Genomic DNA, 24297 nt, shown 5'->3' with positions numbered 1-24297 from the left:
TTAAATGACGCAGTCTAAAGATGGTTGACGAGTCTCGTTTAGCTCTTTTTAACTGTCTCACAGGGTTTTTACAATGGCAGTAGTAGTGAATGCTCCCACTGTGCTTCAGCACAAAAGTGTATGTGTCTGTGTGTCTGTGTGACTGTGTGCCTGTCTGTGTGTGTGTGATTGTGTGCATGAGTGGGAAGAGAAAATTGAGAACGAGAAGCGAAAGAGAGAGCAGCACAGCTGTATACAAAGGAGCTGTTGATTCCCCGCATCTCAGTTTCTTTTCCTTCTCTGGATCTACAGATTCTTTGTATTAACCTTGCAGAGACACGGAGCAGGTGCCCAGCCATGCACACTAACTGGCTTTCATCATGGAGTTCTTCTTTCACACTGCTAGTTCATCACTTCTCACTGCTTGGGTTGGCCATGTCTTTCGAGGGCATTTCGAGTCCTACGGCAATACGGCTGTGTTTTCTACTGTAAACCAATTCAAATGGAACTCAAAACCCTGCAGTCCCTACAGCTGTCCTTCAGGAGACAGTATTGATTTACACCACTCTTGTGCTGAAAGGCGTGTCCCAACTGAGGATGACTATGAAGCTTTGGTATTTCCCCACAGCTGGAGCCAACCCCTGGGAAATGTCACACAACTGCCCAAGAAGCTAATTGACTTAGCCACGCTAGCTTTAGGGGAAGACTGGTGTGTGTGTGTGTGTGTGTGTGTGTGGGTGGGTTAAGTCATTTTGGGTAGGTTATATGGCGTGCATTGTATTATAATACGTTGGTACTTTTTGGATGTCTCAAGATTAAAACCAAACGTTGGACTGAAATAGAGACACTTTGAGTCTTTATGCATAATTACACATTTACTATTACATTTTCCTGTTGTAATGTTGTGCACATGATTGTACTGATATATACGTATATTCATTTTAGTTGTCCTGCCACTTGTATGAGCTCACTGTTTCTGTCTGGTGAGCCTGCTGCCCAGCTTAATGGCTAATCTGTGCATCGACAGGTGGCAGAGCATCAGGGACAGCTGGCAGCTCCGGTCGTAAGAGGCTCCACCGCAGACCAGGCTACATGAGGGGAGAGCAGTCCAGGCCACAGAGCGCTCCTCCTGGGGAGGAGCAGGAGCAGGAGGAGGAGGAGGAGAGGACCATTAGGAATGGAGAATCTGGATGTCCTGGCAGGGAGGGTCACGCTGACATCACCGAGCCACCCAGCACCCTGAGGGAGAGTGTAGCACCTGCTGTCAAAGTGTGCTTACTGAATCCCCAGCAGCCTGATAAACATACATCTCGCTCCTGGCAGAGCGAGAGCTTTCTCTCCTCTCTTCCCCCTCCTCTTCCCCCTGTGGACTGCAGCGTTGTCGAGTGCACATCCGGCCGTCAGGGTCAGTCCTCCAGACCACACAGTGAGCTCAGGTTGAGCCCGAGCCCGACTGCAGAGGCGAGGCTGGCTCCCATGGGAGACTCCTTCAACTCCAGCTTCAGTTTCATCCAGCAGTCACTCAACTCCAGCCAGAAAACAAACTCTACCACTGACACACCTGCCCAGGAAGCAGAACCACTAGATCAGACATCACAGAAACATTTAACCTCTAACTCTGCTTCTGGGCCCGAATTAATTTCCCTTGATTATCTGTCAGCCAAAGTACCAAGCTCTTCCCAAACAAAACCAGCAACCATGCTCCTTGAGCAATCTGTCCCAAAACTGCTAACTCCTGTCCAATCGCAGCCCTCCTCTGCCCCAGCCGGCCAATCAGAGAGAGCGGAGCTGTCTTTAGGCGGGAAGTTTTGGCAGGAATGTCTGTGGGCTGGCAGGGAGGCTACGTCCGGCCCGCCCGACTGTGACTCCTGCTCTCTGGACACAGAGGTCACCTCCTCTCTGTCCGTGGACTCGGACACCGCCTCCGCCTCCTCTGTCACCTCCGGGTACGAGAGCGCCACGCCCGCCTCCGACCAAGGCTGGGACAACCTGGTGAAGAAGTATGAGGGCGTCCTGCAAGACTGCCTCCAAAACAACCGCACTAACACCAAGGTGGGTATGACTGACTCCTACTGTGAGGATGAGATGCAGGGCTGCAGTCAAGAGCACCTTAGTTGGGTCCAAGTCAATTCCAAGACCAGGTTCAAAGGGGGGTCGAGACCAAGCCAAGGCCAAGACCAGAGCAAATTGAGTCCTATTCAAGACCAAGAGCAAAATAGGCAATAAACAGTTTACATGTCTTTCCAAATGTAAAAATAATGCTCAAGGAGTTTCTTAAGGATCAGCAGAGATGTAGATCTATCGCAAGAACTCCGTACTATACCCTTCAATGTCCAACTAATCAACGCATAGAATTTGGACTAATCAATGTGCAGATGTTTGAGGACCATTATATTGTATACACAGGTGTAATCCATTAAATTGTTTTTAGTGCTGGGGAGAAAATAAACAAAGGTGGACCAGGTGCAGAAAACGTATCTAAATGTTTAGACAGGAAAAAGTCCTAAAAAAAAGTCTGAGTTAAAACAGGCACGAGGCTGAGATGAGATGTCATCTGAAAATAATTGTGCCAGATATATATATTATTTATCATTTACATATATATATCTAAGTGTCTTCATAGTAATGAATTCTGAGCTTAGTTCTCATCCCCTGTTGCTGACATGGTATCACTTTGAGACTGACGGTCAATGCACCCACACATTTTTTGCCTGTGGTGTCAGTTTAAAAAAAAAAAAAAGCCTTGCCCTCTGGACTGTTGGGTAATGTGTTTGCTCTTCTGTCCATCATGTCTCTCTCTCAGATCGAGTCCATGATGTTGAAGCTGCAGAGACTCCAGCAGAAAGCCATTTTGGATGATGACTATGACACAGGTGAACTAAGATTTTTACACTGAGCTCTTGCCTTAATACGTAGGTCACTTCACAGGTTTCTCCAGCTTTTGTGGACGGAGATTGTTTTTGTTTGATTGTATGAGAAAGAGGAGGGAGTTTCCTTTGTTAATCACACTTAAAACTTCTGTGGGTGGTAAGCACCGAAGTCAGTCATATCATAAGAAGAAATTCTTTGTATTGTCTTTTTGAGATTTCCACAAATCTAATATTTTTTATAAGAAATTTGAGAGTCATTTTTATTTAATATAGTATAATGGAAAGAGGGCAGTATACAGTGTAGACGCTGTAGATTGCGTGGGCAGATAGTTGCAGCAGCATAGCACAAGCTGGCATTTGATCGCGTGGAGTCGTTTATATGGAGTGAGCACTAACTTGTTCAACCGCAGGATACTCTTCCAGATATTATGCTTATCTGTTTGGAGCCTATGTAAAGACACCCAGGGGAAGTGGGCCTTGATTTGATTTCATGCTAATGGAATTAGTTGTGGATCATACAGTGATGTTTGTTTGAAAAAGCATGAGAGGACATAAGAAGTGGTTTGTTGTTTACTGACCCTGACATAGATTCCACATTAATTAATAAGATAGGCTTGATCTCATGTACTGGATATTTGACACAGTGACCTACTCACTGAGCACTAGATGTCATTTCAGTGTTGTGTCTATGCTTTAGCTCTCATATAGCCCAGGATCTCTTTGGCCGAGTTTTAGACCAAGCAGTACATATATTATTACATATTCAAACAATGCATAAACAGCTGTAACTATCACACAAATGCACCAGAGAAGTGTATATTCATTAGATAATGCTTTAGTATAGCTCCATACTTTAATTTATCATCATATCATCTCTCTCTAAGGATGAGCTTGCTAGTTGAGTTGACTATGATCTTAGTAGTTGAGTCTCTGCAGTATAAGCTAAACGGCTGAACGAACTCTGTCTGGTCTTCCTCATGCCTGGATGATCTTGCATGGGGCGTTATCCTGCTGCGCCCAGCCTATCAGATAAAAACAGCTCATTGTAAAACTATTGAAGGTAGCACGGATAGTAGGCAAATTTGTATGAGAGGGAAAATTTACAATCACTCATCAGTAATTTACAGCCTTGTTTCATGAGCCTAAACTCATGTTTGTTAGGCTTTATTCACCTGATGTTTCTAAATTTGAAGACTGCATGGCAGAGCACAAATTGAATTTGGACTTTGTGTCAAAACATCATGCATTCATTTAAGACTCTGTCTGACCTGAATATACTTTTTGGCTGGCTTGAGGAAAGTTTAATTAATTTCAAGATGAGGCTTTTATTCTGACCCACTTCCTGGAACTTGTGACAGAAATACATATGGGCATCTGCTTTTGATCTCCTGTAGACCTTGAACTGTTTAGGTGCAGTGATTTTGTGGTTCAGCATGACTTGTCAGGTTTGCTCTTTGCCTGTGGCTTCAGTCGGGTTTGGGCTAATCTTGATATTGTGCATCAGGAACCTCTCACTGCCCTTTTTAGCTCTGCCAAGGAGGTTATGCTTTCACCCCTATAAGTTTAGTTTGTCTGTCTGTCAGCAGGATATCCTAAATTAAATATCTTAAAAATATTTGGTGGACAGGAACAACAGGAACAATTGATTTTTTTCATTTTTTTGGTGATCTGGGATTTCCTCCATTAGACGATTATCATTTTCTTTTAGCCATAACTATGAAACTAACAGAGATAGAGACTTGATTCCAAGTCTTAAGGGTATGTTTGCATTGTCAAGAAATCAATTTAACTTAAAATTTAAATCATGTCTTTGGGTGTAACAGCAAGTTAGAGAATTGTTCAGCATTGGTGGAGGTTTACACTCTCCAAGTGCCTTCTAGTTAAGAGATAGTTTGGCAATTGGTGTAGGCTAAATGCTGAGTGATGTGTGTGTTGTCATGTTATTTTAGTGAATGTAGGCTACATAGCAGTTATGACCTTCAACTGGAGGAGTGTTTTTATTTTCCCTTCAATGCAGTGCAGCATCATGGACGGCAGTAGCTGCACTGACATCCTGACTTTACCCAGTGACCTACTGACCTGAAGACTGAACTGGTCCTAGAGGGGATAGGGGAAGGGAGATCTCCTCTCTTATAGCACAGTATTTAATGTATGTGTATGTGTGTGTGTGTGTGTTTGCAGCTGAGCGTTTCGGTAAAAAGCTGGAGGAGCTGTGTAGGGAGCGAGGGGCTCTGAAGCTGGGTTTGCCCTCCAGACAGCCCAGTGTGGCTCTGTTCCTGGAGCGGCTCAGACAGGCGGTGCACAGCGCCCTCCAGAGGGCCGACCACAGTCAGCGCAGGTCAGTGACACCACCAACAGGTCAATACTGTCTGTTATCCTGATGCGTCATGAGTTCATGCATCACTCACACTGTACTGTTGTCACACCTAGCAGAGAGGAACTTCTTCTTCTCTCATTGCTTATTCTCATGCCTCCTATCATAAAATTTACTTTTAGGGCTGTTATGGACAAAATGAATATCACGATAATCATATGCAATTATTTTGATATTGATATGTAAGGATATCTGATAACATATGCAAAATCACATGTTAAAAATTCAAATTGATGTTCATTGCATTTAACTGCATGGTAATATAAAGTATGATCAAACTGTAATTTTCAAATACAATTCGCTATTTTGTTTCAGATCTCATTTTTTGAGAGACTTTAATAAGTACTTTCTCTCTATCATTAATTTAAGCAATAGGATTATGTATTACAATAACTCAATATTGTTATACCATCATAATGTGATTCTAATGAAAGACAATAAACAACAATATTGAATTATTTCCGAGCCCTACTGGGTTTCCAATATTGAGACACATTGTTCAACTCTCCGTGAAATTTGTATTTTCATGACTCAACATAGTTAAACAGTTTATAAGGTTTGTTTCATGATCATGGTCATGCTCTCTCCTCTCCCTCATAATGCTGTAGGTTAGTGTACAGAGCAGTGAGGCAGAGCTTTCAGAAATAGCCCTTGTAACAGGAAGGAAACCAGGTGGGGCCCCTGCAGTGTATATCCTGATGGAATGCAGCTATAGTCTAAAACTCCAAAACAAAAGTTACGCTGTATTATTGTGTTTTCCATGCCTGCCTCAGAGCCTCCCTCACTGTGTAAATGTGTACTATACCATACTATATGTCAGTCAGAATGTAACAGTTTAAGTTAATTTCTCACCCTGCTATATATGATTATAAACTGTCCACTATATATCCATTGTAAAGAATTCATTTTTGAATTTTGTAGGTCCTAATAAAAATGCTAACACCATTGCAAAGAGCCTTATGGAGTCAGAAAGTGAATGTTTTTCTATGGGTGGTTTGCAGGGATGGCTCAGAGCCTGATGCAGGGGAGCGGTCAGACTCAGCGCAGGGTCCGCTGCATCGAAGAGACCGTCTGATCCAGGAGAAACGCCTGGTAGAGGTAAGCTCTGCTCAGCTCATGTCATCAGTGGTGACTTCTGGAGATTTGTGTCTTATCTTGTCTAGTACTAGTGTTTTTTCTTACTTCATGTCTATAATATTCCTACAATATTCTTGTAGGGACTTTTAGTGTGTCTGTGGTACTCAATAGTTAGTGTATAATAACCTTATCATACAGTATGTAATGTCACTTTTTATCCCCAATGGTATGCCTGTAATACTAATATATCACTAATACTACTATATATTAGTGCTGATATAATACTAATAATTCCTATAGGGACTTCTAGCTGTGCTGTGACATTTGTATAGCAGCTGTCTCATTAAAATGTATTATAGGATTAGGATAAATCTTTTTCCTAAGCGTTATGTACTTGCATACAGTCCCAAATACATTTCCCAAGTACTGATGCTGACACCATTACCACAATTTGTACTAAGATATGAAGAAACCATTGATTTGTTTGTCCAATATACATGCATAGTACAGCACAATATCTCCATTTGATGAGTAAAACCTGAAAATGAAATAATGAACATGCTGGATCCCGTGCAGGCAGAGATAGCTGAGCTGCAGCAGAGGCTGGCGGAGCTGAAGGACCGCAGTCGCTGCCTGCAGCAGCAGATCCAGCAGGAGGAGCAGCAGGTGGAGACAGAGGAGCTGGAGGGCTCCGTGCTGAGGAGCTGCAGCCTGGCCCAGCTCCGGGACATGAGCCGAGCCCTGCAGGACCTGGTCAGCTCCGAGAACCGCACCCACATCTCCGTCTCCCCGCCACCCTCCATGCTCAGGTCAGCAGAATATTTGACCCTCCCCAGTTGCTTCTTATTGAATAGTCCAAATGATTCTGTTTACGTGAACGCCAAACAAAGTGATCTGAGAGGATGCGGGTTTACATGCACCAAAGTGTACAATCAGAATAGATTTTAAGAATGTTTTTGAATGTTTGAGACATTCCGTGCGCAGAAAAAATTTTACAGCCAAATTAAGTCGTCGATTTAAGCAGTTGTATGGCGACTAGCCATCAATATTCTCCTACTGAACAGACTATCAAAGGTTTATACCTCTGCTTTCATACCGAACAACAGCAATTTCATTCGGAATGGGATAGTCTATTCTCATTAAGGTGGTTGCATGAGGCATTTTTACTGCCTGGTCTATTACTGATTGGTCTATTATTCTGATTATTAATGCAATATTAGGCTCCATTTCCACTGAACTCCTCTGCAATTCCAACCAAACACTACACCAGCTTTTTTCACTATTTAGTTCCTCCCTGTCTCGTTAAAGGTGTGCTAATTTGTGAAATCAGCTGTAGTGTTTGGCTGGAATTAAAACCTTCATATTATTCCATGGCACAGGACTGGACACTGCTCCTGTCTGATACTCTGTAGCTGCAGTACTGCCTGTCACCATGTGGTGCTGCTGGAGAGCTGTGAGTTGTAGTGACGCTCGGGCGTCAGACCATGAATGAGAGGAAAAGGTTCTGTAAGAAAAAAAAAAAAAAAAGGAAAAGGTTCTGTTTCCCTGTATTATGTCACGTATTTCCTTGTCATTGAATCAACTGGTTTGGATGAGGATGTGTCAGTTATTGTTCATATCTAAAAGGCTCCTTCTATTTGTACCTTTTCTCTTAACCTTTTACCACCAGCTTTATTCATCCACCGGCAAATGGTTTTGAATAAATCCTGGAGCAGGACTGTCTTATCTTTTGCCAAGAAAATATGATTGAGTCAAAATCTCACGCTCATGTTTTTCTACCCAAATACCTTCTTAAAGAACTGCATAGAGGAGACTGGTGTATAGGGGGAAAGAAGAAGACAGATGGCACATTTTAGGGCATTACACACACCCAAAATCTAAAAAAAATCATCAAAGATTTACGAGGAATACTTCAAGTGTTTATTTTCAGTTTCAGAGAGGATATATCAAGCAGCCGTAACTCCTCTCTGCTTTTTTCTTTAATCCCTGCATCCCCTGTGCCCCCAATCCTCTTCACTCCCACCTGCTTGAACCTGTTTTGAATTTTAATGTTTTTTCTCAGATGCAAATTAATACTTTGCATCATATCTTCTGAAGTTAATAGCTTGTGCGCGGGCACTACGGAGAGCCTCTCTCTCTTGCCACTGGTTAGAAAGACATGTAAATTGTACTTATCGCCTTCTCAGTGGCGTGACCTACCATCTGTGGCATAATTTGATATCTGACATATCCTCACCCCGACTGGAACGCATTAGCAAGCCTTTCTGATTGAAATTGCAGCCTTAGATTGGATATTCAGCCGCATATCTCCAGGTGTCGCGCATTGGGTCACCATGATGATTGAGTTGCAGTTCCCTTTCCAAACAACATATAACACTTCTCTCTCATATCAAGGTGTAATTCCTGATTGGTATTAGAACAAAGCACTATCCACGGCTGCTGTATCCCTATGCACGGCTAAAAAAAGGGTGCTGTAACACTAATGTTCACAGACAACATGTTTCTATGACTCACCGTGAACATCGGTTTGAATAACACGAAAAGGACATACTGATTTTTGGGATATGAGACCATTAGATGCGCTCAAGGTGACTGTTTCGGACCGAGTGTGAAGGATTTCATGCTCCATTTTTTAATTTACTAATGAATTTATTTCTCTGTCACCAAATAATGCGACCTTAATGGTGCTTCTTGTTTACATGTTTGTGTAATTACATTCTTTAATAGCTGCCTCTGCCCTTTCCAAGGTTATAGATAGCATCTGATATGACTTTTACCTTTGATATATAAAATATTCATCAACACAGCTAATGTGGTTCAGTCAACAAAATGATATATTGGATTTGTATCATGGTAAGTTCTTCACTAGTCTCCATCAATTGTAAGAACTAATAAAGCATTCAGAAAAATAAACAAGTCACAGATCAATTTGAAATGACATAGATTGAAGTGACTTGAAACTAATCATGTCACAGCTTAATTTATAGTCTATTTGGCTTTTGGATTTGAATCCACTTGTTTTCAAGATGAGAATAAATTGAAATTGAGATCCCTCTCATATGCCTATATTTACCTGTTTCCTGGCTTGGTTTTTTATTTTATTCTGTTTATTCTGCCTTTGATGGCTGAAATTCATTCCAGACTTAATACATTTTAGGTTTGCCCAAATAGATTCTTGAACATTTTGACTTACACACGAAAAATAAGCTTTTTGCAGCTTTCATAATCCATCATTACTCAAAATACAGGTTTATTTTACTTCCACGTTTGCACACCTTACCAATCTAAACAAACCCTTTACAGCTTCAGCTATAAAGTATGTTCAACACATCTTTACTCCAGAGTAAATTGGTGGAATGTTAATTTTCTCAATGTTGTCTACTGACTTCACTTGAAGTACCCAAAAGAAAGGGATCACTTAGTGTTGTATTGTAATATTCTTTTATTCTCTCTCTTTCCAGACTGCAGGAGCAGGAGCAGGCGTTGAATCTGTCCATCAAGGAAGCTACTGCTAAAGTAAGGCACTGTTACTGTGACCTGATCTTTTCCATGGCAACGCAGCGCTCCTCTTGGCATGCCAACAATGGCTGAATGTTAATGAATATCTAATGATGGGTAGCAAGTCAAAATAGAAAGTATGTACTGGGTGCCAGCTTCAGTGTGTTAATTATGCATACTAATTGTCAGTGTCTGTATGTGTGTATTTCTATGTGACTATGCTGTGAGCTAACCTGGGTTGAGTCAATAGCAGGGGAGCGATGCCACTTTGAATCATTTTAAGGAAAAATCCACACTAAAACACTTAAACACAGTTAAAAAACAGCTGCTGCCAATATACCTTACCTTTCTGGGTCCATTTTGTTGTTTGGTGTATTTTTGTTATTTCTGTAGATAACTGGCCAAATTTGCAGCTACAATGGAGTTGAATAGCAGAAATGTCAGGTGTCAGTCCCTCAGAATAAAGAGCAAGGGTTTCTTTCTAGACTCACCATTTTACACAGACGTTCAGTAAACATACAGGGAGAAATCCATTGTAGAAGAGGAAGGGAGACCAATTTCTCCACCAACAATAGCCTCAACAGACCAGAATGCAATGCAGCCACAAGACGTGTTGTGTTGTGGTTGAGTTGAGCAGGTGGAGCTAAAGTTAACTAACATGAATGTAAAAGAAGGAACTCTGGTCAAAATGTAAATCAGAAAATATAAATGGCGATGACTTCTTATTTATTTTTGTTCATTCATGACCATGCATTCAAAGGTCAGCAGGCCAGCTAACTTTTCAGTCAGTAGCAGCAGCTCTCGGCTTCATAATATTTAGGCTTCCTCCTCTCTTACCTCTTTGTCTTTTTCACTGGGCTTCAGTCTAGTGTTAGCTACTGTGGTTCTTTGAGTCAGGTGCAACACTGCAGCTATATTAGAAATCCTGGAGCTGTGTGAGCATCAGAAAATTTCCACTTTAGCTGCCGTTAGCCTGAGGCGTTCTCACTATATGTGTGTGTATGTACGTCTGTGTGTGCACGCTTGTGTGTGTGTGTGTGTGTGTGTGTGAGCCATGCGTCTCTATGTAATGTTTGTTGATACACTAGGCTATGGCTTGGTGTGGTATTGTTATGTGTGTCAGTAATGGTATTCATTCAGTGTGCATGGCTTCTTAGGAGTTCTCTGCTTTTCAGGAGGGCGGTTTTCCCTCACAGTGATCTCTATACATCAGTGTGTGCAGTTAGAAAGAGCCAGGAGCAGCATCAGTCTGTAAGAAGTGGTGATGGAGGGACAGAGGGAGGGAGGGAGGCACCGCAGGGGACCGGGGACCCAGGGAGGAGCTTTTTACTGTCACTGTGTCCTCCACAAACCCATCATCAAATGGCTGGTTGATGCTGAGTCTGACTGCAGCTCAAAGAAATCTGTGCTCTCCAGGAAGAGACGCTATTTCTATACAATCACAAGGTTCTCCATTGCCAAGTTTAAATGAAGAGTTTCAGTCCAAGATATCCACTGTGTGAAAAATGGGACACCTAGTGTGAAGAAATTACTGCAGGTATGAAAGTAAAATTCACTATTGAATGTTATTAAAGTTATAAGCTACCCTCAGCCCTTTTTTAATAGAAAACAGTAACATTTTAGAGGATATCATTTCTCTGTTTTTTTTTTTTTTTTAGATATTTAGAAAAATTGTTTTGGAGTTAAATCACCAATGTCAGATTATTCTACAATTTGGAAAGCACTTTCATGCAATGCAGTGAAATGAAATTATGCAAGGGTGTTTAAAAAAGAAAAATTGTATTCTTTTGTTTTTGCTGTGAAGAAAACTCCCTTGAGGTCGGTTGCGTCTGAAATACTCACCTATTTGACATTCTTTTCAAAGCGCAGCACAAAACTGCGTCAGATTCAGAAGGATCCGGCTCCACATCTCTTTGAAGGGGGGGAGAATAGTTCCTCAAAACAAGGAAGTGCATCATGGGAATTGTATCTGGCTGTAATTCAAAGCGAATACATTCAAAAGAACACAGGTTTAAAGGGCAGAGCCGGGGCGGTTGGAGGCTAGACAGGCTGTATCTGAAGCCATCAGCCCCTCAGTGAATGCTGGGGCGCTGAGATGCTGCATCCCCATCAGGCCCATGACATTCAGGGCCTTTTTCCTCTCTGACATTCTAATGGCATCTTTTATGGAGATTTCACATTTCCCTGTCTGGCCACGTGAAAGGAGACGCTCTCTTTCTCTCGAAAGGTTACGGACAAGGTAACACATCGGCGCCGATGCTCTGCTGTGTATTCAGAGCAGAGGGAGCGCGGACCGACGGACGGAAATGAATCTGTGAGGTCTTGTAAGAATGAGTGTCGAAAAAAAGCAAATGAAAGCGGAATTGAAAATGAGCCGCGCATCCTGTGGGATCCATGTGTCTGAAAGGTTCTGTTAGTTCCGGGAAGCTTACCTCTCTCCCTCTCCCTCCTCTCTCTCCTCCCCCTCTTCTTCTTCCTCTCCTTCTTCTCCCCAGGTGGTCATGAGTCAGAGGCTGGGCGGCAGCCTGAGGAGGAAAGTCAGCGAGACTGAAACTCAGCTCTTGGCGCTGCATGAAGCCAAACTGGCAGCCATTTCAGGTGACTCTCCAACCCCCCCTTCCCCCTCCCTCCTCCCCCCTCACCTCACCCCTTCCTACATTTCACTTCCCTTATTTACTTCATTTACTCGATTCACTTCCCATTAGCCGCAGTTAATTAAGCCATTAATGATGGAGACGCTCATTAATGGGCGGCGTAAGTGTAAATGTCCTCCTCCTGTGGTGCGGCGGTGCAGGTAATGACTTCGGCAGTGCCAAGGAGCTGAAGGCGGAGATGAAGGCGGTGTACCTGGAGAGGGACCGGCTGGAGGGCCTGGCCAAGAGGCTGCACAGCCTCAGCGCGGGGAACAGCCAGGAGCTGGCCAGGATGAAGGAGCAGCAGCAGCAGCTCAGGCAGGAGCTGGAGCAGAGAGAGGCGCAGCACGGTGAGCAGAGGCCAGGCTCAGCCAAGGCTTTGGAACGAGATAACATGAACCTTTCTCTTCCCCGAGGAGAAACTGGGTCACTGCAGCAGCAAGGGAATAGGGTGTAAATACAAAAATTAGATTAAGTGCAAGAGCATTAATGCAGGATGTGCATTATTGGTTATTCACATTATCAGATTTATAGCTGGCTGCTGTTTTACCAAGTATATACTATATATAGATAATTATTTATTGTTGTTGGTCAACATATTTATAGCCCTACTGCAGATCTAATTCTCAATCCAAATGGTAAAGCACATTATAATGTAATTTATCATTGGATTTTATTTGTAATTGCTATTTCTTCTCAAAGGTCTAGCATGTGGTAAATGTGAACATCTTGAAAAATTTCCCCTCAGGATGGGAATCTGGGAATACTGCAGTAATGTAATGTGTCCCACAATGCACTGCTGCCTGAAACAACACTGCTGCGTTTTCACAATTCACCCCACCTTTCTCTTGCTCGTAGGCCACATCATGCCTATCGAGTCGAGAAAACGTTTGTTGTATTTCTAAAAGGTGCCGCTCTGTCTTTGAAAACACCTTTGAAATATCAACTCAAATGTGAATGATGAGAGCTCTTTGAAAAAGAAATCCTCCGTCGATGTTACTCCATGCTGAGCGGACATCAATGAACGGTGACTTCTTCTCCCAAATGAAGGAGAAGAGGCCGGCTGTCAACGGGGACTCGGCATCAAATGAGTTACCAGCATGATTGGCAGTTGTTAGGGGGAGGGGGAGGGGGGGCTGGAGGAAATGAGCTTGAGATTGTGTGAAGTAGCAAATTACCTCCAAGCCAGCACAAAGAACGCTCGCTCCGGAGACGATGTATCTGCGCTCACACACTCTCCCACTAGAGGGAATCTGAATACTGCTTAAAAAAGTGTCCTTTTTTTGGGGGTGGGGGGTGGGTGGGGGGGGCTGTAGATTGGTTTGGCCTCCTGGCATTGGTTGAGAGATAAATGGATTTTGACAGCACCAGCTGCAGTGCTACTCTCCCCAGTCCATCAGTCACAGGGAGATTTCTAAAAAAGGTCACTTCGCTCTCTGAGGCAGCGAGACGGGAGGGGAGGGAGGGGAACCGTGAAGTGACGAGGCCGGGATGTCGGAGCGAAGGGTTGGAGACGCCGGTCTGGATAGGACTGCTGCTGCAACCCCAAGACACGCTGGCAGTGACCTGACAATCTTCTGTTATCTAGATCATTAAGGCCTGTGGCGGCATCATTAGTGTCCACCCATTGTCTTGTGTTCAATGCACAGTCTGCTGTCACTAGGGGGCAGCCTTTCATTAGTACAGGTTGAGTGTTGGGGTTATCCAGACGGTATATGGTATACTGCTTCTACTTGGGTATTTATGTTTTTATATGGTCCATAGTTTTATGTTATCATGATTGAAACCAATTCTTTTTCTTAGTCCCTTTTTCTTCGTCATATTGAAAGCAAGGGATCAGTGTGTTCTGGTAATTAATCTCACTCAGCTACTATTTCTGTTCCTTAAACCCCTGTGCATTAAACCCAGTTTCCTGCCTGATCTTAGTTGCTGAAATACCATGCTGAACACCTTGACTTGCTAAACAGCCAGGGATCGTATTAATCTCTCTCCTGACAAGGACCAAAGGCACGCTCAAGTTCACCTCGGTATCCTAAATACACTCAGAATAAGGCAGAATAATGCAGCTCCCAGGGACACCGAGGCAGGGGAGCCAGTGACACGCACGCGCTCCGGCTAAACAAAGGAATCAGGTGGGCAACGCGTCACTGTGTGGGAAGAGATAGCAAGTTAATGATTGGTTGTGTGCCTTGCTCAAGTGCTCAAGTGGGCGAACCCAATATGGCAGGCACGATTTCACAATGTCTGGCTGACACCAAGCAAGGGTCTCATTAAACTGTCATCCCATTTGGTAATAAGGGGCTGGCACACACTAGCTGGAAACTGATAGCCCACAAACAGCACATTACCATTTCTTAAGCTGGGAGGGATGAGAAATTCCCATCTACTTCAAAGACAAGATGGTTGCCTCTGTGGTTTTTGAGGCATTTCTTGCATATGCTTATGACACTCATGTCTTCATATAACAAGAAAACCATCTGCATTCTCCTGAAAAGGCCTATTGTCCTGGCATCAATTCCAGCGCTACATAATCACCAGGAGCTATGAAGAGCAGTCTGCTCTAAAGCAATACATTTCAGTTGATCCGTGCATATCCGTTCAGTCGAACTCCACAGATCCAGCTTGTTGAACATCAACGTTCTGGGCGGTGTGGGGGTTGTTGGCCTGGGAGTCATTACGTCCTAAATTGCCATTGGCACGAGTGCTGATGAATACCAAAGCCATTAAAGCAGGAGGTTTGATTCCCTGCTGAGAGTGTAATTTTGTCCCCAAGAGAGATCTCAAGTGAGACTAAATTTACAAATAAATAATTGAACAGCTGAAGAAGACGAGTAAATGACCCCCAGGAGTGAGGACATTCAGATGTGGAGGCAACACCAGAATATGTCTCTCTCGGTGCAGCTGTGTTGATTTATCCAAGTATTCTGTTAAAGCATATTTAATGCTTATATTAGTATGCAGGCAGTGTATTGTTCTGTAGCAGTCAGGTAATATCTGTCAGGCAGATAGTATGCTGTCTGCTCCACATGGCTCCAACTGAACATATTTAATCAATGTTACCTTGATACTTTCGGTCTTGGCACATCGCGTTTTGAAAGAAAATGTTGACTTGTGCTGGAATTACACCATCCTCTCTTCCTTCCATGCAGCTCCCACTGCAATGTCACCTCTGTGCTGTGGTGCATGATGGGAAAGGTATTTATTTTTTGGTCCTTGGCAGGTTTTGGGAGCCTGTCCAGGCCACACTCTACTGTGCATGCCAGTCCAAAAGCTCTTTGGTGCCAGCAGAAGTGCACATCAAAACACTGTCACTCCATGTAATTAAACAAATGCAATTTCCCCTTAATGGAGTCCAGATAGTAAAGCAGAGGACATGTATGATTTATTCATGACTCGGCCTCTTTCGGGGTACTTCTGTTGAGAACATGATGGGACGTATGACAGCTCTTCTCCTGAAGGGTGTCTAAATGATTGAGATCAGTGTAGTGGTTAAGTGGACCCGGGAGAATGTTTCCTGGTTTTTGTCTCTGAAGTTTTGGCAGTTTTCATTTTTCCCGTGATTCAGCAGAGGATATTATTCCATTATGAAGTTGTCAGAAGTATTATAGCATCCATACCCATAAGGATTACTACTAAAACAAAGCAAGGTTGACTGAGCTACTACGACTCTAGCTGCCACCATATCCTCTGGAGAAGATGTACATGTAAAAAAAAAGATATTTCTTTTCTTCAAATCCATGCCACACAGTAGGAGGTTGCTTTTCATATTTCTGGTTATATCAATCCTACTGGCAAAACTAAAAATACCACTGCAAATGGAGTAATGCCTAGTCTTACTGAGTGGCCCAAAAAAACAGACGGTATTTACTGTTATCTGCTTTATTAGACAGAAGAGGGAGGTGACGAATTCAGCAGCTAATGTCATGGAGATATTGTGGAGTCAAGAGCTCTTTGTGGAAAATGTATCAGCCTGGTGGCTGTAGGAGTTTTCCAAAGGACTCAGAGGATATAATAAGATGGGAGTTAAATGGAGCAGGGGAAGTGAGCAGGGGAAGTGAGCAGGTGAAGTGGCGAGAGAGTCGTCGAGAGGCAGAGCTTTTAGGACTATGCATTTTGGGAGAGAGTTCTTCTTCGGTGTGTCTCTTAGTGTCTGCCCAGATTCAATCATCAGAGAAAATGTTATTTTGCAGCCCACGGCAAAGTAACTTTAGAGGCTCCTTTTAAACAAACTCTGTTTGGCGAGTTAGGTTTCAGTCATAACAACAGTGAGCGTGTCTACCATTTCAGCCCGAGCATTTCAAAGTCCAACACTGAAATATATATCCACCCAGGCACAGGTTTTGTATACACAGCCAATTTTTTGTCAAATGATTCCTTTTGCTGTGCATTAGTGCATAGCCGCGCAATATGTCATGCTGTGCTAGCTGCAATCTGTGTACTGCTATGCTTTGTGATCCCAGAGCCTTAAAGCATCATGGGTTATTGAGTGTCTGTCTGAGATATCAGGCTGTCTCTCCCTCCATTAGCCATGCTGCCGGGCTGCTGTTAAGTGCAGATATATTCCTACAATATGAGTGTCTGCAAATGCTGACTGTGTGTTTGTGTTACCTGCAGTGCCGTTGCACTGAAGCAGCCTGGGCCGGGCTTAAAGACATTAATCACAGTCAGTGCCTTCAACTCAATTACAAAGACACACAATTTCTCTTCTGCCTTATTATGCCGACCCTTTCATAGCACGCGCTTCGCTGGTGCTGCGTCTGCATGGCGTCTGCCTCTAATTTGTTTGACAACATGGAGGCCTCACAGAATGTTGGGTGCTTTCATTGTTACAAGGCAATGAAGAAATTACTGCATTATTCACTTTCAATTAGAGAGCTGTACAAATGCTCATAATGCAGCAGCAAATGCAAACACCTTGCTATCGTTAACTTCTACAGGCTCATTAAAGCACGTAACTTCATCATCGGGAATTATGCATCCCTGCGCTGTATGTCCGCTCCATTTGCTCTGTCTAAACCACTGATTATAATCATTAGCTTCATAATTTATCGTCAACTTTGAATATACTTAACCGAAGTAATTATTTTTTAATTAGAATAATGAATTCGAATTTTGGCCTATGAAGAGAATGACCCTTTTGCATTAAAGTCAAGTAACACATTATCATCCTCTCTCAATAGTGTCTCAGTGCTGCACTTGTATTACGAATGAATAGCCTCTTCGATTTTGGCCGGGGTCGTTGGCAGCAATCAGCGATGTTTAGTGCATGCTGGGTTCACTGGTGTGAAGGGAAACAGAGCTCATGAATTTGCTAATGCAGGATCTGTGACTGCCTTTGTGAGACTTCTTAAACACCAAATATACTGCCGCGTGTATCACGGACTAAATGAGTGGCTCTCTTCTTCATAGGCTTTTTAGTGCAGATTTTATTCGCATGGCCTGCCAATGACAGCCGCCTCCCACAGACTTACAGGAAGTGGTAATATCACCCGGCGCTCTGGTTCCACTCCGCACAGGGGGAGGCTCGCTGTGTCTTCCTGCTTGATGTCTTGTCCCAGTGCCATGCCTCAGACATCACACTATAAAGAAAAGATTATTTTCATCTGTCACGCCAGAAGAGACAGAAATGTTGCCATTTCTGCCAATGGTTGGCTTGTGTGAATGGCAGCATGGCACTTCTAGGTTTATTAGCTAACAGTATCAGCACGGAAAGAAATATTATTTCAGAACCAGCAGAGAGGCCGATTATTGTTTTGAACGTTGGATGGATTCATGTCTATATCTTACGTTTTCATCTGCCCTTTCTATTGACTGTTTCCATTCCTTACAGTATATTTCTAAATCCGGCTCTTGTTCCTGTTCAAGCCTTAGCCCACTTTGTCATCTCGCATCCGTACATGCTCTTTGCCATTGACAGTCGGGCTTAATGCCCCCATGTATTATTCAGTGGCTATCTCCTTGCATGCTGCTTAACGGAGCCGGCATGAATGGAAGTTGACAAGGGAGACTCTGTCAGGTGGGATAGGATCTCACATGGCAATTAGAGGGGCGGTAAGTGAGCTGTCTGGTCCACATACACCAGATATGTACACTAGATATGTGATATCTATTCCACCAGCCTCCCCCTACCCTCTGATGAGCATATTTGGCCACTTTGAATCAAAATGACACTCAGGCAAGATCTCTCTCTCTCTCTCTCTCTCTCTCTCTCTCTCTTTCTCTGTCTCTCTCTCTCTGTCTCTCTCTGTCTGTCTCTCTCTCCCCCGCTCCCTCTTTCACTCTCTGACACACATACGCAACCCCCATAAATAGATTGACTATCTTCATCTCATTTCTTCCCCTACACTATGGACAGGAATGTGTGTGTGTGTGTATGCGTGTGTGTGTCAGAGTCACTTTCACTCAGACGTAACAATTGAATCCCCATTCAGGCCGTTTTTCCTTTCCTCCCGCTGTGCCAACCCCCGGCTTGTCTCATCCCGGAGCCGATGCTGTCTAATAACCACCATCAGAGACAATGATACAAATTAGATTTCAAAACCTCAGTGTGATTCTCATTTCAATCAGGGCACCCAATTAGGTTACTCTCTCTCAGTGTGAGCTCTGCTGAATGTGAGAGAGTCATTGCATGAGAGTGTGGGAAAGCACTGAATCAGAATGGCTATTGAATTGTACAGATGTTGAAATGGGCAGATTCCTAAGGCCGGCTTTGGGAATGTGTGTGTGTATTGGGGGTGGGTTGTATGAGAGTTAGCTTGTGTGCGTGTATGATGCGGTGCGATTTGATATAAGTGCATTCTATTGTGTTCAGAGGCTTGCTGCTGCGGGGGGGCCTATTCTCATGTTTCATACATGAGCTCATTAACAGCGCTCAGATTGCCCTCCTCTCCATCCTGACTGCAGCTCACCCAGCCTGCGTCTGCCTCCTCAGGCACAGCACACTGCTGGCAGAAGGGGGCAGAATGCAACATAAGCTATGCATCCAACTTCATGCCCCGCAGAAAATCTGGCACCGCATGAGGACCTATATGCCATGATAAAATCTCCTTTTATCCCTGGGCCTACTCTGATTGTATCCCCTCTTGGAGCAGAGAGAGCGCTCTTGCACCATTGTATGTTTGCCTTCAGAGAGAGACAGCTGGGCTTCTCTGCTGTTGCAGTTTCTCAGCACAACGCCAGCACCGACTGTGATGACTACCTCTCCTTAAAAGCCGCCATGTACAGTATAGATAATGACCCAGTCGGTTTTAATGGCATTGGGGTAATTTGTTGCTAGGATACCCCCATTCGTGGCTAATAGAAGTGGTAAATGAAATGTAAGTAACTGGCTGTTCTCTTTGTGGTTCTCTCTCCATACAGAAGGCAGACTGAAAGAGAACACCAGCAAGTACATTGAGCTACTGGAGGACAGATTGCACAGGTAAGAGTGTTTTCTGTTCCCTTTCTTCTCCTCTCGCCTGCTCCCCCACCCCCCAGCCTCTTATGCTTTTTTTTAGTTTCTCTTTATTATTTGTGCAAACTAAGGACATCAAGAATAGATATTTTACTGGATGATTGAGTGAAAAGGGGAAGAGGGATAAACAGAGCACCAATCTCCAAGGAATTCCTTCTCACCTTGGCTCTTTTGTCCTCTAACCATGGCGCCCTCTCCCCCCGCTCCCCCTTCTCATCACCTCATCCACCACCTCATATACCCACACACCCTTTCTCCTATGCTGTTGTCTCCCAGAACCCCCTTCCACTCCCCCATTCCCTCTCACATTTCATTCTGTCTCTCACTTACGCAATTTGTCTTCCTCCTCCCCCCTCGGCTCCGTCACGATCTTTCTTTCACTTACCTCTCCCTCGTTTTTATACCTCTATCCGCTCAGTTCCCCTCTTATATCTCTCCTCCCTCCCTTCCATAAACCATTTTGGACAAAGCAATATCTTTTTCTGTGCCTTATCCCCTTCTATCTGCGTCTCAGCCCCCTAAATCACCGAGGACGGGTCTCTGTTTTGGTGGGGATGGTCCCCAGACTGACATTTACCGAGCGTGATTGTGATGTGCTGAATGGGTGAATTTTCGAGCAGAGGGTCTGGAGCTGAGTCGTCTGTCAACACCATGCGCCTGTTTACTCTTCCTTATGGAGATCAGAGATGCTTAGCTCATCTCCTCATCAGACAGACAGCACCGAGCAGCTGGGATGCGATCGGGTCTTATTTCTCAGTGTTTTAAAAACATTGTGTTTTACAGATGGATGAATGGAGCTGATAAAAGGGACAGGGAATATTGTTTTTCTCTAAATAAGCATTGCTTCCTTCTCTCTCTTGCTCTCACTCTCTATTGATTTCTCTTTCTCAGTTTCTGTGCGGTGTGTTGCCATTACAGAAGCAAAAAGCCCATGCATTGAGCAGGGAAGAGAGTACTTTTGGAGTGTGTGAGGGAGGGAAGGTAGGATGCAAAAGAGGACTGTGGCAAAGATAAGAGTTGTGTTACCTTGGGTCCTGAAAAGCCCACGTCCTGCTTGTCCTCGTCCGTCCGCTCTTCAGCCCCCTGCCGCTGACTGTAGTGTGTTGGGAGAGCGGGCATCCTTGAGGAGCGGGGTCACCTGTCTGGAGGGGAGCCAGGACTCAGTCACATGGGGCTGTGTGTTGTCGAGGGAGACACAGGCCCGGGGTCTGGGTGGTCAAGGAACAACATGGCTCCAGTCTCAACGCCCAGCAGGGAAGCACGCCTTCGGACCTTTTCTGTCAACTGGGCAGATGGCCGCTTTTTGTTCTTTTTTTTCTATTTCAGACAGAACTCGTCTGCGCCTTGTATCTAACAGCATCTCCGCCGTACCCATAATCACGGTGAAGAATCCCCTCTTGGGTGTTATTGCTATAATAACACATTGTAAACTAATTTTCCTGCTCTCCATCTCGTCCTATATTAATTGACTGGCCTGGATCAGCTTTCATAACCAGAGGCAGTCCAGATCACATCAGAAATAAATAGAGAACTGGCTTTAGGCGAGTACCAGGAGTGATCTTACACCAATTCCAGTTTGGCACAGTGGCACATATTTGGGCTGATTGAACGGGCAACAGGCCATTCATTGATTGTCCCTCATGTACACACAAGGAAGTGTACACACACACACACACACACCAATCTTCTACTGTGGATTTTATCAGTCCCAAACGGCATCCTTCAGCTGTAATGTACAGGACCATTGATAGAGCGCTGTGGTGAAGGGAGGGGAGGAGAGAAGGAGGGGGAAGGGAGGAGAGAGGGAGATTAGTACTGGTGAGATGTCTGGTCTCCGTGGAGACGGATGGTGTTGAAAAAACCAATTATCTCTTCCTTGCTAAAGACTAGAACAGGATGTTAGAGCACACACATATGCTGTAAGTGTGTCACCCAACAAAAACATTAACAGCACTACACAGTTGTTTAATGCATTATGTAGATGTTTTATGAGGAACTGCCTCCCACATTTTCCTTACATTTATACATTTCCTATTGGGATTTTGGTGTCTTTTATCATACTTTCAGCGACGCAATGCAACTAGTGTAGAAGTCATTAAAATACTCTGACAGGCCAGACCTGCAGTAGATAGTTCAGTCTAGTGTACATGCCAATGCTTTAGCATACAATATGTTGTAATTGTAGACTAGCATCCTACAAGTGTGAAAATCAGAACTTTAAGGTTGATAAAAGTAATTATATTCCTTCATTTTAATGACATGCATCTAAACCTGCCAGGAGGGGATTGGTAAAATACACATAAAATTTGACAAAAAGAATATACTTTCAATGACAGAAGACCTCTCATCTCACAAGACTTAGCTAAAGTTTTTTGTGCTGTTGATTCGTAACAGACTTCACTAATGATGTAGATTGAGATTTTGTTGTCAGAAGTTATGAATCTACAGGCCATATATAAACCAATGCTAACTTTGGATTACTAAAAGGTATATCTTCATACTTTGGATAAAGCTAGTCGCCTACACTTACTTAACATGCTATGCTAAAGCGTTAGCATGTGCAGAGCTATCTACCGAAGACACAGAGATTTTGGTGCCAATCCTCTTGCCAGATATTGAGTAAGACGACCAATGGACCAAAATCACAGAAAGTCAGTGTAGTCCTTTAACCCTCAATTACCACAGCGGAGCTGCTCAGTGGCCAGCAGTAGAAGACAGTGGCTGTAATGGGCAGCAAGGCTTCAATGTGCAGTTGGTAACTATGTGAGTGTGAAGCTGGGGTGGCGCTGGAAAGGAGCATGTGTGCTCAGTCAATCTTCCCTGGATAAATAAAGCTCAAAAACATAAAAGGCTTCATGCCAGACCAAGGGGCATGTTGTCCAGCGCAGCGTGAAACCTTTGTTGCTCAGCTAGCTAGAGCAGAAATTTCCCCAGACACCAAACCAACCATCTCACACACACTTTAGTTCATCCACCACCCATTTCACCTCAGTAAATAGTCATCACACTGTATTTCACCTTATTATTAGCACCTCTTCTTAGTCCATGTCACCGGAGATGTTATCACACAATTAAGGTGAAACATTTCCATCTCCCTTTTCCTTTTTAATGTGTGAATTTGTGTTATGTGTATGACTTTTGGGGATCATCTACGTCAGAGGCACGGACACGAGACTCTTGGAGGGAGTGGCATTTATATTGTGATCTTATTCAAGATACTCATGTATTTCATTTAATAGTTGGTGCTTACAAGCATCATGTCCTACTTACATAGCCAGAATACACTCATATCCTGATTCCTAGATAGCTGAATATGATAGCTGTCCACAGCTGAATATGATAGCTGTGGTGTCAGATAGTAGCTGGGATACTGAGGCATGTAGACACCTTATCCTATTAACCCTTCTTCATGATCTAACGTTATTTCCATGGTAACACTGAGAATATTCTGTTTATTCATGTATACAGAAATATTCATGATTGGGATCTGAAGATACACAGAAGCGTCTTATCTTGAATACGACCTAAAGGGGGGTATGAGCTAGTGTCCAGAGAGTATTCTGTGCCCAGAAGGTGTAAAGTCACCATGTATGTTCACCTATGCACTCTGGAGAGGTTTAACTGAATGGATTGGTACCAGTGTGACCAGACGGCTACACCACACCACAGCTATATTTCTAGTCCTTCCTCCATGGCTGTGTGTGTACGTATGTAACGCCTGGAGGAGAAATAGCAGTCCTGTCAGTCACCGGTCCCACAGGGGGGGCAGACAGACTGTAGAAGGAGTGTGCCTGCCTGTCTCTCCTTCTTATTACTAAGCCATCAGCAGAACAGCACGCCCACACCCTGCCGCTGTCAGACGGCAGGCCGGCCGGCTGCCACCAATTAACCCCGGGCAAGGAGTTCATACCGCCGGGCACCGGGACGGCACCGTCACGGGGACGCCGAGGAGTTGACACGTTGTCTGAAATTTCCTGTGTACGGAAACCTAACGCCGATGCACGTTATTTGTAATGAATTGTGGTTGTCATTGAAGAGAAGCTTTTGTGATAGACGAGGCTGGCTTTGACATTTTTAGAGGAATTTATTATTGTACACCACAGAATCCCCACAGAGAGTGATTTACAGGTGTGTGTGTGTGTGTGTGTAAGTGCACACATGTGTGCCCACCCGTATCTGCGTGTGTGTCCCTCTCCAGTTCAGAAGAGACGAATAACAATGGCATGGCTCACTGGGTGCCTCCCCCACTATAGCAGAATTCAAAAGCAGGGGTGTTGAGCACTGAATTGGCGAGGGCAGGGGGATGGGCAGAGCCATTTTTCCATTGTCTGTGTGCCAAATGAAGGTTAGAGAATGGTTGAGAGGCAAGCATTGGCAGGGTACAGAGGTTGGCAGCCTTTTCAGGCAGGAGAT

The 24297-nt window shown here is 44.0% G+C and overlaps 1 protein-coding gene across 1 annotated transcript in view; it reads left to right on the top strand.

Moving 5' to 3' along the window:
• Nucleotides 1-24297, top strand: part of disc1 (DISC1 scaffold protein) — a 41293-nt gene that overhangs the window by 3590 nt on the left and 13406 nt on the right. Inside the window, exons 2-10 of the mRNA XM_078288780.1 lie at nt 1007-2031; nt 2783-2852; nt 5031-5187; nt 6225-6321; nt 6877-7109; nt 9762-9816; nt 12294-12396; nt 12593-12781; nt 19791-19851. Of these exons, the coding sequence (XP_078144906.1) occupies nt 1007-2031; nt 2783-2852; nt 5031-5187; nt 6225-6321; nt 6877-7109; nt 9762-9816; nt 12294-12396; nt 12593-12781; nt 19791-19851 (1990 nt within the window). The remainder of the gene's footprint in view (nt 1-1006; nt 2032-2782; nt 2853-5030; nt 5188-6224; nt 6322-6876; nt 7110-9761; nt 9817-12293; nt 12397-12592; nt 12782-19790; nt 19852-24297) is intronic.

This window comes from Centroberyx gerrardi, chromosome 15 (assembly GCF_048128805.1).
Source record: "Centroberyx gerrardi isolate f3 chromosome 15, fCenGer3.hap1.cur.20231027, whole genome shotgun sequence".
In the NCBI taxonomy this organism is placed as follows: domain Eukaryota; kingdom Metazoa; phylum Chordata; class Actinopteri; order Beryciformes; family Berycidae; genus Centroberyx; species Centroberyx gerrardi.
Note: the sequence above shows the minus strand (reverse complement) of the source record. Positions and strands in the feature narration are given on the sequence as shown.